Source organism: Amblyomma mixtum, chromosome 1, assembly GCF_055824585.1.
Source record: "Amblyomma mixtum isolate Tamu chromosome 1, ASM5582458v1, whole genome shotgun sequence".
In the NCBI taxonomy this organism is placed as follows: domain Eukaryota; kingdom Metazoa; phylum Arthropoda; class Arachnida; order Ixodida; family Ixodidae; genus Amblyomma; species Amblyomma mixtum.
Window position 1 is genome coordinate 307,554,949 of NC_143012.1, and position 19,281 is coordinate 307,574,229.

Sequence of the window (19,281 nt, forward strand, 5' to 3'; positions counted from 1 at the left end):
TGAGAGAGAGCGTACCGCTGGAAGCTAGAACACGCTAATGCAGCTGCCTCGGGTGCCGCCATCCAGCGCAGCATACCGGAGTTCACGCTGAAATTCCGTCATAAACATTCATACCGAGGCTGACAGGTGCGCGGCAATCAACGTCACAGCCGTCGCTTCGACACAAAGGAATGTCGCGGCGAGTCCGCCGTCACTCTGCGGGACCGGCCGACCACCTTGCACAAGAATGAAAGAAGAGGGCGGGACGAGCGACGGCGGGGACTCCCCCTGGTGCCGGCTCTTGCAACGGGCCGTTTCTTATTGGGCCAAGTGGTCAGCGCTGTCTTTCGGCACGACTCGCCAGCTACTGCCGCTGCGCCGAGACAAGCGCTAGATTCGACAGACGGGCCGCAAGAATGCGTCCGCGGGTCCACAAACACGACGTCCGCAGAGATAAAGAGGAGAAAAACAAAACGAAACAAGAAGCTTGAAAAGGCGGCCAGACTGGACAAGGGGCCGTCCCGAGACAGCGAGAAGCTGTAGTTGCGGTACACACTGTAGAAAGAGCCATCGCTGCTGGACGAACAAAGAGCGACTGGGCGAACAAGGGGTGGCGGGCACGGAAGGTTTGGTAGGAGGGGGGGGGGGGGGGGGGGGCAGGTGGAAGAGGCCTTAGGAGGGGCTACGTCCCAAAACTCTTCCTCGAAACTGGTTCATTGCGTGAAACAGTCGGAGACAGCGCCGAGGCTACTGTCAGCAGAGCAAAACTGGGAGCCTTGACAGCGTTCGACGAGAGGTGTCACGATGAGAAGAGTCACCGGGGAGAGAGAAAAAAAAAAGCGCACTACTATCCTCCGCTGCCGCCGGCTGTGAGAGAGCGGGGGCCCGGCTGCAGCAGCAGCATGAGATGCCATGCAGCAAATCCCGCAGCCTTTTCGTTCTCGCGCACCAGAGTGCCGAGCAAAAGCCCGGAGAGGAGGAAGAGAAGAAGGATCAGGAGAAGGGAGGCCGTCACAAACTCGTTTCTGCAGGGGAGAGAGAGAGAGAGAACGGTGACTGGTCTTCAGAAGGCGGGCGGAGGAGGAGGAGAATGCCGAGCGGCGGCGCGCTTCTTGATCTTTACGACGTTTCTCGGGCAGGGCCAATGAAGCCGACCCTGTCAGCGTAGCGGCGGTGGCCCGATAGCGATCGGAACATCGGGGACATGGGCCCGGCTCGCACAAGCACCGGTGTCATGCTCATGCATTGCATTTGCCACCAGCACAAGGGGGGGCAACAACAAGAATAATAACAAGAAGGGCGCGCGCAAGCGAGGCATGTTCCTCCGGCAGGAGGCGATAGCGACCATTGTTGCGCGCTTGCTGCCGCCTCGTCTTGGCCGCTGGCAGCAGCAGAAGCGGCGGCGGTCGCTGGTCAACAACCCGCGGGCCGCCGCCGCCGCTGCTCGGGATTAGGAGGCCCGGCACACGGACCGGTCGTCCCCCCCCTTTCTTGGTCCTTCCCGTCGCGCCGCCGCTCGGCGCGCGGATTAGCTCGCTCTCATGACAACCCCGCCACGTCACCAGTGTGCGCGCCGCGGCCCGTTTATTGCGCCTCCTCGATTATACGCGCCCGTCTCTTCTCCTTCGGCAGCAACAGCAGCGCAAGAGTCCTCCCCATCCTCCTCTCCAGCAGCCGCCGCCGTCGTGGTAATTAACTCCACTGGTCATGCACCCCACGGCGGGCCGAGCAGCGGCCGGCGACGACGAGAGGACCACGACGGACGATGCATGCACACACACACACACGCCCGCAGTGCGCTGCTCCTCATATTCGTGCAGAGCGCGTGAGTGACTCCGATAGGGAAGGCCGCCGCTACCGTCTTGCGCGCCGCCGCCGCCGCCGAGGCGTGTGCATGTGATGGACCTCCTCCTCCGCATTAGCGCCGATTACCGCTCGATGAGCGTCCGACGAGACGAGCCAGCCGGCCCAACAAGAACAACAAGCAGCGCAGAGAAAGCGGCGAGCATTGTGCGGGCTTCTTGCTATGCTTGCTTGCTTTTGCGCACGCCACGGTACATTACTACGGTGACGACGGGCCACCCCCGGCTCTCCCCGTGCAATGCTGCTGTTGCCGCCGCCGCCGTGGTGGTTAGTTCGCCAAGTCGCGAATTGTTAGCGCGAATGCGAGGAACGCACGCAGTGCGGTGTCCGTTTCCAGGCGACACGGACGGAAGGAGACCGCCTGGGCGCGCAGGACTCGCTGCGACAGGAAAGAAAGAAACAGGTCCAACCCGAAGGGCAAGAAGAAGGGAAGGGCCGAGCCTCTCTGAATGTGCTGCGTGGGGCCCCTTGTGGAGAAGACGCCTAGCTGGCAGAGGCCAGCAGCCATCCAACTCGCACTGGGTTCCATTCCACATGTAATAATTACGGGCCATTATCCCGACCGACGCGAATCTGATTGCGAGGGTAAATACGCGCGCTGCACGTATGCGCGTTGCCCAGGGAGGTCTGTATCATGTGCGCGAGCAAAGTGCCGCACACATACCCTGTCCTTCCTCGACGCGAGAACGAAAGAAAAAAAAAGAGAAAAGCGGCCGGCAGGTGTCTGTCTGCGACTGTCTCCCAGCGCCACACCACACACCCGGTGTTGTTCTTCGGCGAGGTGGCTTCGAATGTGACCCACACTCGGTCTCCAGCTTACTCCTTCGCCGTTCTGTGTCGCTGCGTAAGGCTGTAATGCGCTATGCGTCTACCGCGAATTAGCGCAGAAAAGAAATTAGAGGTAATGGCGAAGAGAACCAAAGCACGTAATGCGTGTGCGGCTAAACAGTACGCCACGGGTGGAATGGTACGATCGTAGGGCCCTTCACTTGCTGGAGCAAACAGAAGCTCGGGAAGAAGAAGTAAATAAATAAAGGAAATTCCAGCCTACTGCGCTTCCCTCGGCACGAAGAGGCAAAAACAATAACCCCTCCTAATACGGAAAGTCCCTCAGGCACATTTTGGGGCACTGCTACGTGCAAATAACGCAGACATAAAAAAAGTAGACAGGACAATGGCTGCCTGCGATTGTGCAGTCTGTACCTTCGTCCTGTGCCTACGTCCTTTCCGGTGAATGTTCCAAAAGTCCAATCACCAACTGGCCCGCCTTTCTGTGTGAACTCTTATCCCCTCACGTACCTGTTCCTGTAAAATAAAACTGGAAGGCTTCATCTTGTTCGGAGGGCAAAATCAGGGTCTGGTCCTATGCTGTCCGGGATGGTTTGGTTTGGTTTATGAGGTTTAACGTCCAAAAGCGACTCAGGCTATGAGGGGCGCCATAGTGAAGGGCTCCAGAAATTTCAGCCACCTGGGGTTCTTTAACGTGCACTGACGGATATGGAGGTGGTGGTTGTATACAGTGGTGGTGACGTATACAAGTATTAGTCTGATATTAATTATGCTGGCAAATGCTACCCCTTGTAGTAAAAAAAGAAGCGTACGTCCCAGCATTGCCCCACAAGGCCAGTGCCCTTCGAGAGCTTCAGAAGTATACCGCGCGCCTCTCACTTCGTGTGCACTCAGGGAGCAAAACTGGAACGAGGCTGTCCGCATGGCGCATCCGAACTACTCTGGTCAAAGACCAGTGTATAACGGTTAGAACAGAAACATAGGTGCACCGGAAGCGAACGCTGTACACTATATTCCCGCCTTCCCCCACCGGCACAGCTCGAAAAAACACTCGTAATGCGGCACGGTGTTTCTACTGTAGCCATGCATGCGAATAGTAGACACCTTTAGCATAGCGTGTACCGTGCTACCGTTACCGATACCGGAGTACCGGACGTCCGCGCGTCGTCAGTGTGCATGCGCAGATCGCCTTGACGGCACCAGATGACGTCAGATACCCAGCAGATGTGCGCGTGCCTGCCGCATCGGGACCAATCAGCGTGTGCGCAGTGGCGGTGGGCGGGCTCCCGGTATTCCGGTAACGCTAACGGTAACACGGTACATGGTGTGCTAGAGGCGTCTATTATACGGAGTGCCAGTGCGCAAGCGGTACACAAGGGTAACTTTCTCTTGCGATAAATTCCGTGTGTGTCAACAAAGGAGGCCAGCGGGCGGCCGAAGCCAAGTAATCAGCCAAAAGACGCTTTGCGATATCCTCGTCTTTAGGAAAGGCGTGATCAAGCTTCTTGCCGAAGGAGGACGTGAGTGCACAATACTAGTGTCCTTGTGTTGTGTAAGTAGACAGATGAACACATTTCTGAAACGTGCCGGGCAATCGCAATAAGCAAGCTCAGACTGTTTCTTGCGGCTGCAGTAAACCCGACCGGCACTGGCTGTCGTCAAAAGAAAAACATACACTGAATCTTCTTCGCAAAAAAGATACGCTGACATTAAACTGACGGGAGACTCGCAAACTCTGCGAAAAATGTATATTTGGCTGGTCTCAGTCAAAAGCACTATTTCCATACGGTTGGATCCTGAGACCTTAAATTACTCCCTGACGGTGATCAACAGCGCGGGGTGTCCCAGCAATACTTTGATTTGAGCTAGTTGGTTGTAGCATGACATGTTTACGCAAAAAGCGTACTGGCGCTAAAAGACGAAGACAAAACACACAACACACAGGACTGGCGCCATGGTGTCCCGTTCTCCTGGAAACATCCCTGAATTGAAAGTGCGTTATTTTTTTTTTTTTTTTCAGAAGTAGATGGGCAAGCACAGTATACTTTTGTCTTTCATTGACCCACGTTCGTATCGTTCCCAGATGCATCTCGATACTGTCGTTGACTTGTTGGTCTTCCTCACCAGGCGCTTTTAAAGTGAAAACATAAAGCTAGGAAAGTTGATACGCGTTCATTCCTGAACGGAAACGGACGGGCGAATAAGGTACACCAACAAGCTTCAATAATAACCACTGCCAGAGTTACAAGTTGGGCTGTATCCAGAGTGGTCATAGCCAGGGTACACTCGAATCGCGCACAAAAACAGCTCATTGTATAGCGTTCTATTGGGGCGTGAAGCGAGCTGACGCCAATGATTAACTAATTAGGTGCCATCACACGGCAAACCCAAGGTAATGTGCGTGTCCATTGGGGAAAAAGTTATAGTTTGTTTGAAACGTTGGCGTCAGAGGATGTAAAGACCGGCGAGGCACTTAGAGTGCATTTTTATAGCGTTGATTACTGTTTCTGGGCATAGAAAGGATGAACTACGTAAACGTAAAGGATGAACGATATACGTGACTACGTAACGAAAATGTTTGCGGAATTAATGAAGTCGAGCAGGGACCAGTGATGGAGTCCCTGTGCCTAAGCAACATAGAGTGGTGCACTGTCTAGAGAGGGACTCGTTGCTGCCAGGTATGTCAAGTGCATTCTCTTCAGCAAGCAAGCAGGGGTGAAAATGTTCGAGCAGTTACGAGTAAGCCCAGCCTTGCCCGCCAGCTTTCAAAGGCTGAGTATCAAAGTGGCCAGCGTGTCACACTATCTGCCTACTCCATGTGCTGGCTGCTTCGTCGGCAGCGCAAACTTATCTTTTAACTGCGAAGTGTCTTGAAGACAGGGACGAGCAAGTTTTAATCAGTTCCTTGCAGAGTTTCGCTGAAAAAAAAAAAAAGCCGTCACCGGTCACCCGGTACGTGGTGGTGGTGATAATGTGATGACACCAGCAGTGTTCGCCTTGCAACAAACAGTATTGTGAGCAATCGCTCCGCATGTGCGTTACAGCGAAAAGAGAAAAATTTTAGCTGCCCGCTACGGGACAAGACTGTCAGTGGAAGTATCTATTGCGACCTATAGCCAGTCCGTGATCGTTCCAGGAACGAAACTATACCGACGCTTTCCTATTACCAAATCTGGCCTTCTACTGTAAGTGAAAATGGGAAAACCAGGCTGTCTGGTAGTGGAGGACTTATGCCGCCCCTCAAGCTAAGTCTCTGTAAGACATGGATAAGGTTAGGTTGTCATAGCAAACCATGCAGCCTGGTTACTTCTGGCGAAGACAGGCGGTGTGTGTGTGTGCGTGCGTGCGCGTGTGCTTGCGTGCGTGCGTGCGTGCGTGTGTGTGTGTGTGTGTGTGTGTGTGTGTGTGTGTGTGTGTGTGTGTGTGTGTGTGTGTGTGTGTGTGTGTGTGTGTGTGTGTGTGTGTGTGTGTGTGTGTGTGTGTGTGCGTGTGTGTGTGTATGTGTGTGTGCGCGCGCGCGTGTGTGACAACACATCTGCAGCTACAAAAAGGTGAACGCTCCTCGCAGTAGCGAGCGCAGTCGTTACGGGGGCAAGCCGGTCAGAGTGGAACGGCGCGCTTTCGGATGGGGATGGGCGAAGGAGGATTAGAAAACAAAACGAACGAAAAGGCGCGTTTCTTTTCCTTCCAGTCCACTTTGACAATCGGGCACGCAGAGTTTATACCGCGATTTATCATCCTCCGCGGAACAATGCGTAGTCCATTGTTTCCTCAGCACGCGCGCGCGCGTCGTCTTACCGAGCCCTTGGCTCTCACTGCCCGTGAACTCGGCAGGCGTAACGCGGCTGGACGCGTGACCCGCCGCCTCTCGGCCGCCTTTCTGTCCGCGCGCCGTTTCGACAGGCGATACTACGACCTCCTCCGTTCCTTGGCGAATATGCATGCGAGGTGTGTCGAGCGGAAACTATAACAGGCTTCTCTTAGGAACGGATCACCTTTCTAGGCACTGATTGAGCGGCTGATAGACTGGTTACCGTTGAAGGATATTTAGTCGTGATATGCTCATAGCCTTCAGCGTCGACGGCGGCATTAGCCATACTCTCACGAAGTCTCGCAGAATCTCGTTCAATGTGATCCGCTACTGGTAATGAGGTGATGAGGCGGGGTCAACCATGACTAGCGCCATGATGACATCATCATTATCAATATCACAGTCATCGGCCATCTTACGTCTAATGCGGATCAAAGGCACATCCCATTGATTCCCCAACTATAGCTCTATCCTGAGCCAGTCGCAAGCCACTTTATCCCAGCGAATTTCCTCACCTAGGTTCTTGCAGGGGTGCATTTACGCGTAAAGCTGAAATTTGGACCAGTTGGTCCGTATTCACTGTGCGCCAACAGCTCATTATACGTGTGTACTGTTTCTCCAATCAGTTCTGTTCACAGTCGGCGTTTGTATATCTCCGTTCCGTACCGTATCTGATACGCTATTGAGACACAATTGTTGTAGGGGTCACTCTTGGACGGGGCGGCGTGTTTGTGTGTGTGTGTGGGGGGGGGGGGGGGGTAGTCCTATTTGAACCAGTTCTTCCTTTGACTTTTTTTCATCCAAAAAAAAAAATGTTTTTTATCATGGTTTGCTTTTTGTCGCTTTAGCGGGGGCAGTATAGCTGTTTCCAAACTGCTGCAGGGAAAAAGGGGCACGAAATCGAGAATTTCGGGTCTGATTAAGGGAATTTTCGGTTACGGTATGGTGCATCACTGCGCTTATCGTAAACGCTGAGACTGCTTCTTGTCTTTAAATACATTTTTCTTTTCCACATAGTACCTGTTTCACACGGATGAGAATTAGAGAAGTTCAAACGGGTGATGTCAGCAACAGACTGGCTCTCCATTCCTTTAGTATTGCGCTCACAAGCAGGCGCACACAGCCCAGCAGAACACGCAACCTTCTTGTGCTCGGACGTCCATAGGTCTTCAGGAATATACAGTTGAACATCGTTATAAAGAAGCTGAAAGGGCTCGTCGACTGCTTCGTTATAGCCGTAGCTTCGTTATAGTCCGTGTTGACCGGCCTTCCGAGGGGAATCGTCATTCCTTCGTTATAAAACGTTTGGTTGTAACGAGGTTTAGATGTACTCCAAAAGCAAAGCGGGGGATTAAAACAAGCCAAAACACGAATAAAACTAAGGACAAGTCCGAGCTGGCTACTGTAGCGCGCATCTATACACGTCGATACGAAGAGGATGCATCTCGCTTTGTATATGCCATACCTGTGTGCTGCAAAATACGCGGCTTCTCTTTTCGATTGCTTTTCTTTATTTACACACTGTCAATTTGGGCGCCGCGCTTGCCCTCACGGCCCGAGGGGTCAGACACTAAACGAACCTGACGGACGGGCTGCGGCGGGATTCCAGTGACAGGCCCGGCAGCTCGTGAAGGCCACCGCTTCTTAAAACCTGCGTCCTGTCGTGTGACCGCTGCAGCATGCGGTGTGCATGCAGTCTTCCGCACACCACACAATGAGCACCAGGATCTTCGCAGGCACTTCCGATGACGAGGCTCAACGAGCATCTCTACGATGCACACTTCGAGCTTTTGAACGGACCTAGTGGCTGCATATGGTAGTTGACTGTTCTGAAGAAATGGCAATAATAGGTTTGACTTCATCGCGTTGATTGGTGCGGAGGAAACGCTGCTTTATGCAAACAGAGCGCCAAAATGACGAACGAAAACTGGGTGACGCTGTATAGTGCCTCTTAGATAAGTTCCAGAGTAAGTGCTTACAATTTCTAGAGCCGCCCCAGCGCCTTCTCAGTGGCGCTCAACTGTTGTGTAGGAGCTCGAGGGTTCGATCGTAGCCGGACACGGTGGTCGCATTTAGATGGAACCCCCCCCCCCCCCCCCAAAAAAAAAGGAGGGGGGGGGGGGGGGGGGCGTGTATGAGACTTCGCTGCATGTTAGAACCCCTCAGGTGGCCAAAATCGATCCGAAGGTCTCCATTAAAGCGTGTCGCATAGCCATTTGGTAGGGAAAAAAATAGCTTACACAGACTGTCAAAAGGGAATTGACGAGCGGCTGATCAGCAGCTCGATGCCTCAGCTATTACCGTCGACGGTAATAGCTGAGACATCGAAACTTCACGCGGGCAGACATACAGCAGTCCAGGAAAGAAAAGAGTGAGACAGCAGCAATGCACGGCTGAGTTTTTGAACGAAAACGTTTATTTTTAAACCATACATTGAATTTTCGAACTGACCTCTCACGCTGAACGAGCAAGAGAAGAAGCTTCGAGCGTCATGAACGACAACCAATGGAGGTTTGCAACGTGACAACGAATGTACATATTTTTGTTCTTTTTCCGGTTGCACACAGGAAGCCAGGCATTGCTAGGTCGTAATAATAAATTCCAGCCAGTTTTAATGTCGTGCAGGTAGCGCTCCTTCCACCCTCCCAGCACCCGAGGCCGCCTTGCTATCGAAGAAAGAATGGCGCTGGCCTCCAGCGTGGAGTGGTTAGGCCTATAGCGCCCTGTAAGACTTCTGTAAGACTTCCTTGCTCGTAGTACTCGCGCATGCGTACTTGACTGCGCTCACACACTCTCACTTTATTACTGAAGTCTTCCATATGCGCGCTCGTTACAAGCAAGCGAACTGCTTGAATGGTTTACCACACAAAGTGCCTACCCACCTGTTTTCGGTCTTCCTTAATTTTAATCACGCGCACGATCTTTACCGCGCTCGTTATTATGTCTCAGCCATTACGAAAGCGCAGTACATAGTTGAGGAAAACAAAACAAAAAGTTAAAAAAAAGTTCACCGGTGAAATTTGCGTACGCAGCGCCTACCCTTAAATCACTTAAGTAACGACCAAAAATGAAGCTTCTTCGCGAGGAAGTATTTACACGTAACTACCTGTATATATAAATACACACACTCTAGGCCGACGCTGAGCGCGCCTGGCGCCAGGGATCCGGTTAATGCGGCCGCCGCTCTTTAAACGCATCCGTTGTATCGCGTGCACTCCCAGGCGGCACAATATTCTCGCCAAGCTAGAGGGAAATAAAGGGGCATTATAGCATTACGCCTTCCACTACCCTTACCCCTTCTCCCTTTCTCCAGCGACTCCCCTTCATTGACGGAACGCCGGGGCATGCAACGGCGGCGGCTCGTTTCGGAAAAAATATAGCTAATAACAACAACAAAAAAAGAGCGTAAGAACTGTGCCTCGCCTCGACAGCAGCGGCAGCACGGAGTGCGATTAGGCAGGTTTGATTTACGCTCGACAGGGACGCAACCCGTTTGGAATAAGGGGGAGGGGGGTTAGGTTTTTGCGTCTTCGGGGGGCCCCCTCCAACAACCTGTTATATATATAGGGTGGCGCTGGCACGAGCAGCCTCACGACGCATTGTTGCGCTGTTGCCGCAGTGGACCGTGCTTTATTTCGCGGTTTTCTCCGGCGGAATACGTGACCGTGACGTTGACGCCTTCCCTCCTGCTCCTGTCTCGTTTCTTCTCTCTCTTTTTTTATCCCCCCAACAGTGAGAAAACACCTTCGGTTGTTGTTGATGATGATGATGATCGCGGCGCTTCGACGAAGCCCCGCTTTCTGTCTTTTCTTTTTCTCATCTCTTTCGCGCTTTGTTTTGCCGACAGGAACCCCCCTCTCTCTCTGGCGATAAAAGCGATATCGCGCGGAGGCGGCCTTTCTCTTTCGGCCTCTGCTTTTGTTACGGAGCCCCGTGGAAATGGGACCACGACGGACGCCCTCGGCAGTCAGCGAGCCTGCTTTGGCGCGGATGATCTTTCTTCGGTCGTTTGTTTGCGGTTTGCTTTCGGAGCTGCACTGCTCCTGTTGCATGCCATGCATGAGAGCGCCGTTCGAAGCATCGCTGGAATGCCGAACGCCCCGCAACACACCGGATGCAGGAATGCATGTGGACACTGCAAGAGTTTTCCTTCCATGCGGTGCTCAAAGAGAATGGCTCCCCCCCTGCACTTCTTCACTCGCTTCTTGCGGTGTGAGAGCTCGATTTGGATCGAGCCGGCCGTTAGCGCTGGCGGAAGAGACGTGGCACGACGTATGAAATGGTCCGCGGCTGCCTGGGAGAAAGCGTGCAACGAGACCGACCGGGCACGGTGTCTCCCGGGAATGCGGGATAGCTCAGGTCACCGCTCTGTACACTCGGAAGGGGCAATGGAGGGGTGTATAATGGGGCCACGTGATGCATGCACGAATTCCGGAAGAAACCGGCGTTATTTCTGCCGCCGGTTGGGTGGCACATTGCCAAGTAAATGACAGAGCGGAGATGAATGTAGCAGCTCTCACATTCGTTTCGCTGCTCGCCGCAAGGAAGCTGGACTGGTGAAGACGGAGCCGTCCACAGCCAATCGCACCGTGTTGGACTGAGAATCGTGTAATGCCTGCAGTTTTGTAGCGCCTACGGTTGTCTAACTCGAGCTGTTCTTGTCGTGAACGGTACGACGTGTACCCGCTCTGGGCACAACTGCGTCTGTTACACGTCTTGAATATATCTTGACGGGACACGCTCGACATCTGTACCACAGCTAGCTTGGCAGATATGAACCATCTGCAAGCAGTTTTGCGAAACGTCTAGTGCACATCCTCACTAGCCCTTTCCAAGTCTTATCAAGGTGTGTAGTAGCCATCTCACACCTGTAGTCGTCCTAATGCACCGTCAGTTTTGGGTTGCAAGGCATCTTGCAAGACGTTTTGTAGACGTTACAGAGATGTCCTGTACACCTGTTCAAAGTTCTAAACGAGGTTTCTTGTGAATGTACTAGATCATCTGATATTGTCTATTGGTCTCAAATAGGAATGCGCAACAGAAAACCGCTACATAATCACCCAGGCATGCACACAAAACGTAAAGGTGCAGTAGTAGCCCTGTATTTACCTCACTGTACCAGAAAACATTATATGCAACGCTGCAACGGCTTCATCATACCTCCAAAAAGTTCTCAGGTATTTTTTGCGGCTGTTAACATGATTTTTGTGCATTGAAATTAGGTTTGGTTTGGTTTATGGGGTTTAACGTCCCAAAGCGACTGAGGCTATGAGAGACGCCGTAGTGGAGGGCTCCGGAAATTTCGACCACCTGGGGTTCTTTAACGTGCACTGACATCGCACAGTACACGGGCCTCTAGAATTTCTCCTCCAAAGAAATTCAAGCCGCCGCGGCCGGGATCGAACCCGCGTCTTTCGGGTCAGCAGCCGAGCACCATAACCGCTGAGCCACCGCGGCGGCGCATTGAAATTATTCAGCGATGCGACGTCCTGTTATTTGAAATCCTTGATTCTTGAAAAACTTGAAACTTGAAACTTGAAAAAACAACGCGTCAGTGAAAGCTGTACCTCTATTAGCACAGCACACACGTTTTACATAAACCGTATAGCAGAAAGTGTGTACGTATCAGTAACAGATGTTTAATAATCGACTAAAAAAATACCGTTCTTGTGTCGTATAAATATTTTAGGCCACTTTAGATTTTTGCACACGCCTATGAGACGTACTTTGTTCAGTAGGTATCTACGTCTGCTCGTATTTAAGTACATGTTTAGGTTCGTGTGTTGTTCGATAAAGATCTAACGCCATACGCTCTAAAGAGCTTCAGTCCCTTCAATTCGCAGCGGGGATAGCCGATGTTATCCGGGAGCATACATTCCATCAAAGCACACCATCTTCACATTATCGGACGCCAGCTGTCCACAAGCCCTGCAATGCCCGAAAGCCTCGTTTGTCCACGAATAAAACGGTAATTCATTTCATTTCATCATTTCATTTGCTCGCCGAATTGCTCTATTCCGAAGAAAAGCGACGAGAGCCGCAAGCACGTGTCGCCCCCTCCAACGGCCGCGTACACAACAACTGCTCCGCGGCACAATGCACGTTACGTGCACCACGCCAATTTCCACTGACAAGTCGAGCGCATGCCGAGTTACTCGCGTCCATTAATCACGAGCCGCATTTCCATTTGGAACGGCGCATGCGCGCGCTGCGTGACGAAAGGGAACAGCTTCGGCCTAATTGGGACTCGCGCGGCATTCTTCTCGAGGCTGTGGCCAACCGGTTGACTTACAAATTCAACTACTGACGCGGCCTGCATGCCAGCTACCATCTGTCATGATGACTCCGCTGAGAACACGGGCCTTGTATATCACGACATGGTACGCGCTCGGCGGCACGGCGAAACAATTACTCGCCCGGCGCTTACGCGTTGTTTGTCCCTTTGTCTTTGCCTAACTCTTTTTCCGAGATTAAGCGTTCGTACAAAGACAAAGGTTATAATCACACCGCGTGCTCCGAAAAAATGCGACGTAGTCAGAAACGCTAAAAATTACCCCCGGAGCGTGACCGAAGCACGATAATGGACGCCTAAACAGGAGCGTGCCGGTGGGCTCTACTTTTGCATCTGCCTCCACCAGACGCCTGTACCGTGTGTAGCAGTGCTAACAAGCTCTAGTTAGTGCAATTAGCGCACGCGTTGTCCGCGTTAATGTGCTCACGTGTGTTCGCGGGGCAGGGTGTATCAATTAACTCGCGCAGCTTTTTGGAGCCGTGTATTTGGCGTTATTCATAAAACTCTGCGTCCATTTCGTTGTTACCCGCCGCGGTGGCTCAGTGGTTATTGCGCTCGGCTTTGCTGTGCGATGTCAGCGCACGTTAAAGATCCCTAGGTAGTCGAAATTACTCCGGAGCCCTCCACTATGGCACCTCTTTCCCGCCGAGATACGAGACAGATACTGCGTCATTTCCTTTCCTCGAGAGTCAATTTTCGATTTCGTTGAGTATCACAGGCTCTTGCCCGCTGTAACGAACTATTGAAATGCGCAGGGTTTTGTGCCAACATTTTCCAGACACAGAAACGACGGAGACCGAAGCGACACCACGTCCCTTCACATCATAGCTCCGAGACGAAAAACGCGCGTTGTTTGGTTAGAATACAGAGAAAGATAACACACATGCGTGTTTCAGGGAGTAGCATATCCTGAGACACACGACTGATTTAAAGTAGATGGTCGCACTGTTATATGGTTAGCAACAGCGCTAGAGGTCGCAGTTCAACGCTGGCTATCAGAAACATCAACCCTTATAAAATATAGGCTAAAGATGATATAAACAAAAATACCGGAAAAGACAATAAACTGGGGCAAGCAACTGATGTTTTGAACACCGTTTCCTACCAAGAACAAAAAGATGTCGAAGCAGCAAATAGGAACCATTGTTATTACTGCTGCGTCTTCCTCCTCGCGTGCCTTAGACATCGTTGCATAGGTGCTTATTATGGGCTCTGATTATAAATTCTGGGCTTTAACGTCCCGAAGCAACACATGACCTATGAGGGACGTTCGCCGTAGTGGTGTACTAAGGAATCATTTGGACCACCTGGGGTTCTTTACCGTGCACTGACATCTCACAGAACTCAGGCGCTTTCGTATTTCGCCTCCATCGAAATACGGCCGCCGAGGCCGGGGTCGAACCCGCGACCTTGGGACCAGCAGCTCAGTGCCAAAGCCACCGCGGCGGGTGCTATGTGCTCTAGCAAAAAAGTTGAACCTCGTTATAACGAAGTTGAAGGGGCCGGGAAATTACTTCGTTATAGCCGTAGTTTCGTTATAGCTCTTGCTGACCGAGCGGAATCGTTATGCCTTCATTTTATCCATTATTTCGGTATAAACCGTTTCATTATAAGGAGGTTCGACTGTATACAGTTCGTAAAGCAGAAGGTGAGCAGTGGCTGTTGCTTGTGACAAAAAGTTATGAAATGTGAGTATCTGGATAGTAAACTCGTCCCGACACACATACGGCTAGAAGAGGAGATACAAATTTTCGACTGCATTGTTTACCCCGTGCACACACAGGTGCCATCTGTCGAATTATGAAAGTTACTTACTTTACTGCTTCCTCTGTTGTGTCATGTTTCTGTCAAAGCCAGCTCCCGAAGTTGTGATATGTAACGACAGTGCAGCATAAGTGTGCACCACACGTGCATCGAAACCAACCACCAATGTGGTCAAAAAGACCGCCGAGAGCGACACAAGGAACGGAATGTTCTGTAACGATTCGCCTTTGGTTGAAGCACTGCCGTGCAGCCGTTATACGTATATTGCTGAGATGATTCAGTTGGCTAATGGGGATCACGGAGGAACGGAGTTAGTGATTTAAAAAATCGTAATACATCGGACCAGAGCTTCCATCTGGCTGTTGGATGGTGGCTGCGCATAGGCACCTAAACATCCACTGTGTTAGAACTCTGTGAAGACTGGTTTCAACTAACCAGGCTGAAAGATAAGGCAGGAGAGTTTAGAATGCCAAAAAAGAACGCACCTGAATTTCATATCGGGCCTGATGTTCGAGTCGTAGTTCCTGCGTAGTTTCCAGAGTTCCAGAAGTGGCGTCGATGCAGAATTTCCCTTGGGCTCCGGCCAGAATGGAGTACGCTACGCGGGCGTTGTTCCCGTCGTCCTGGTCAGTCGCGGTGACGGTGCTCACGAAGCTGCCCGGGGGTGCCCCGTCAGCGAGCTCCACAAAGTATTGGGTAGGGTAGAACTGCGGTCGATGGTCGTCGACGTCCAGCACCGAGAGCTCGACCGTGGCCGTCGAGGACTGCGGGGGATTGCCCTGGTCACGAGCGACCACGATCACGCTGTACGCGTCTTGGCGCTCGCGGTCTAGGCTCTGCTTCGCAATAAGCCTGCCGTGCACTTCATCCAAGTGAAACATCCCTGGGTACATGAGTTCGACTTCGGGAGCCAGACTGTAGGCGATGCTACCGTTGGAACCGAGGTCCCCGTCGGCCGCAGACAAGACAGTGACAAGGGACCCGGGCTCCGCGTTCTCCGGCATGGAAGCCTTGAACGAAGAAAGCGCAAATGCTGGCGCCTGGTCATTCTCATCAAGTAGCTGGACGCGAAGTATGGCGTGCGCCCAGCGCGGGTTCGGGCCACCGTCCTTGGCCGATATCTTGAGTTCGATAAGATCTTGTTGCTCGCGGTCTATAGGTCGGGCAGTGGTCACAAGCCCTGTTGCGGGGTCTATGCGAAACCATAGCTTTTCATTCCCTGATGAGATGGCGTAGGAGAGACGAGCGTTTATCCCAGTGTCTCGGTCCGTAGCTGTCACGGCTGCTACAAAGCTACCCACGGGTGCCAGTTCACTAAGCTGAGAGGAATACTCCGACTGCTCGAACACCGGCTCGTGGTCGTTGACGTCGTTAACGAGGATCAGGAGGAAAGCGGTCGACGACCGAGGCGGAGAGCCTCGGTCCGTCGCGGTAACAGTAAGGTTGTACCTGCTCACTTTCTCGCGGTCTAGAACGCCGTTCACGCGCACTATATCGAAGCTGGGCGTCGGTTCGAGCCAGAAGTGGCCTAGCTCGTTGCCGCCTTTAATCTCGACGACAGTGTCGCCGTTCGGACCTTCGTCGTGGTCAATCACGCTCACCGCGGCCACCACGGAGCCGTTCTGCGCGTTCTCGTCCACAGTGGCATAACTGTCCGGGGCTGTGAACACCCGGAAGCGGATCACAGGTTCGTGGTCGTTCGCGTCAACCAGACTGACGGTGACGTACGCGCGGCCATCCTGCCGAGGCGACCCGTGGTCGTGCGCGAACACGGTGAACACGCAGCTTCGCGGGGAGTCGGGCCGACTGCGTTTGCAGCGGGGCGGTCCAGCCGACGCCGTCCGCAACACACCCGTGTCGGCGTCGATGGCGAAATCCGCCTGCACCGCGGGGTCGAGGAAGTACGAGAGCTGCGCGTTGACCCCGGCGTCAGCGTCCGTCGCGCGCACTTGGAGCACGCTGGCGCCGGCAGGGAGGCTCTCGTTGATGCTCACGAAGTAGTCACTGTGGTCGAACATGGGCGGGTTGTCGTTCACGTCCAGCACAGTCACGTTCACCTGCAGATGTCCCAGGCGTGGCGGCGTGCCGCCGTCGCGAGCCGACACGTTGAGCGTGTACGAGTCCCGCGACTCGCGGTCCAGCCTACCCGTGGTCTCCAGGTGCAGAAATGGAGTCTCTCCGCTGGGGTTCGTCGTGACCACGAGGCGAAACTTGGCGTCCTCGTTGCCCGCAACGATGCGGTAGTCCGTGCTGAGTCCGTTGGCACCGGCATCCCCGTCACTGGCCGTATCCAGGATGACACGGGTGCCCACATTCGCACTTTCCGAGAAGGCGACGTTCAGGCTGGACTCGGGGAACTCGGGCGCGTTGTCGTTCACATCCAGCACCCGCAGGCGCACCTCGATCGGGTACGTGGGCTGGCTGCTGAGCACCACCAGGTCGAAGCGGTCGCTGGCCAGCTTCTCGCGGTCGATCTCCACCGCCGTCCGGATGGCGCCCGACTCCGGGTCAAGGGTGAACTCGGCCGGCTGCTCGTTGAAGCGGTACGTGAAGTTGGCGCGCACGGGTATGTATCCGACCAGCGTGCCCGCGGGCTGCCCTTCTTCCAGCTCCAGGAGCACTCGCGTGTCGGCCTGCCGCGAGCGCATGGCCGGCAGCGACGACTCCGACGGCTCCGTGTTGACGGTCAGGCCGGCCGCCGGCGCCGCCAGCAGAAGGAGCAGGAGAGGCAGCAGAGGCGCCGGCACCGGCCGCCGCTCCTCGTTGGCGGACCTCATCATGGCAGTGCTGCCGCGGGGTCCCGGCGTGGCTGGGGCCCACAGCACGGGCTCTCGTGGGTCCCGGCCGACGGCTGGGCTGCTGGCCTCATAGTGGCTGCGGCTGCGCGGCTTTCTCTGCCGGTGGCTGTCCTCTGCGCCAGCAGGCTGCTCTGCCACCGCTGCTCGGCCACCCCCCCTCCGCGGGAAACCTGCTCCTGCGAGACGGCATTCCAGCGTCCGGGAAAGGGGGGTCCGTGACGTCATGACCCCCCTCTTGAGAGGAGCGCCGGCAGCAGGGACCCCCCGAACGAGGGAAGGGTCCTCCTCGCCCGCCCGCTGGAATGCACGGCCCTCCTGCTCCCGCGGCCGCTCCTTGGGACGGCGCTGTCAGCCGGAGCTCGGAAGCGGCTGCAGGGGGGGACCACGCGTGGCGGCGCACTGAACGCGCGCGGGTGCTTACCGAAGCAAGACCGGGAGGAATGCGCGTCGCCAGTGGCCGTCCACGCGACGATTATCCCGCGCTTTTCTCTTTCTTGGCTCTCTCACCTGCCGTGAATTGGAGGGGGGCTGGGACGCTGCTGCTACTGCTGCCGCAGCATAGCTGCGTATTCGTGCTCATAAGCCGCGCGTGAGATGTCTTTTCACTGGTGCGTGAGCGCCTGGTTAAGATTCCGGGCACAGCGTCTCGGCGGCGAAAGAGACAAAAAACCAGGGGGAAGGGGGGATTGTCTGCATGAGGAGGAGACAGTGCAGCGCGACGACGGTTAGTCAGTCTTGCCGGTCTGGCAGCGCCACACAAAGGCCATTCATTTTGTCTGCGTTCCTCGACGACGTATTACAGAGTGTCCCATGCCGGAGGTCGGCCTGATGCGCTCCTTTGAATGACACGTACGCGCGATCTTGGTCTTCTTATCTCGACGTTTTTCAGCCCCCGTGTAACCTTACGCTTTCCCACGATAAGGAGGCGTTGGGAGCTGATCTAAGGGCTTGTTGCCCGGCATTATCGCTGGTCTCCAAGAATGCACGGGAGGAAGCTAACCCTTTATATCCTCGAGGAGGGTGAATCAGGTGCTCGAGTATCTTCAGTGGCCACCATACCGACTATTTTTTGCATTGACGCATTTAATCCGTTAATGACTTCCCTGAAACCACCTGTTAAACACATGCCACCATATAAACCGACGCTTTCATACGTGGAAGCCTGTGAAAGAGGCCTGCTTAGGCTTGGTGGTTAAGGCGTGCTGTTGAGTCCAACTACACGGGATCGAATCCTGCCAGGTGTCCGCATTCTCATAATCATTAGCATCGGCCTAACTATGTCCACTGCACGACAAACGCCCTTCCCATATCCCTTCAATTAACTATGCCGCTCCCGCTCCCTGCTACGCTTGCCTTTTCATGGATTCCGGTCCGTTACCCTTAAGGCATTACATGCTCTGCCCATGCCCATTTCTTCTTCTTTATTTCTACCAGGATGTCATTAACTCGCGTTTGTTTCTTGACCCACGGTGTTTTCTTCCTGTCTCATAACGTCATACCTATCATTTTCTTTTCCATATAGCTCGCTACGTTGGCCTCTATTTAGGTTCAACCCTTCTGGTTATCTTCCACATTTCTGCCCCATAGGCGAGTACCGGTAAGACGCATCCGTTGTAAAGTTTCCTGCTGAGCGGTATTGGTAAACTGGTATTCATCACCTGAGAGTGCCCGCCAAATGCTCTGCGGCCCATTCTGATTCTCCCAGTTATTTCACTCTCGTGGTCCGAGAGGCTGCATTTTAACAGAGGGGAAATACAAAACACCCTGTAGTGATGTGCAAGGACCTTAGTGGTAGTAATTAATCCGGAGCCCTCCACTATGGTGTTTCTCATAGCCCATGTGCATTTTTTAACGTTTCCTCACGTGTCATAGCATAGCATACCTTACGAAAAATATATATATGAGGAGACTGATTTAAAGTGAATGACTAGACGTCACACTCATATGGAATTTCTGATGACCTCAGTTTAGTTTTTGATAAATTC

At 53.6% G+C, this 19,281-nt stretch overlaps 1 protein-coding gene across 1 annotated transcript in view; it reads right to left on the reverse strand.

The window, feature by feature from the left end:
* The window catches only part of ft (cadherin-related tumor suppressor fat), a 103,462-nt gene extending 85,920 nt beyond the window's left edge, over positions 1-17,542 (reverse strand). Inside the window, exon 1 of the mRNA XM_089581999.1 lies at positions 14,984-17,542. Coding sequence (XP_089438125.1) covers positions 14,984-17,521 — 2,538 coding nt within the window. The 5' untranslated portion in view covers positions 17,522-17,542. The remainder of the gene's footprint in view (positions 1-14,983) is intronic.
* Between the last annotated feature and the right edge of the window lie 1,739 nt (positions 17,543-19,281).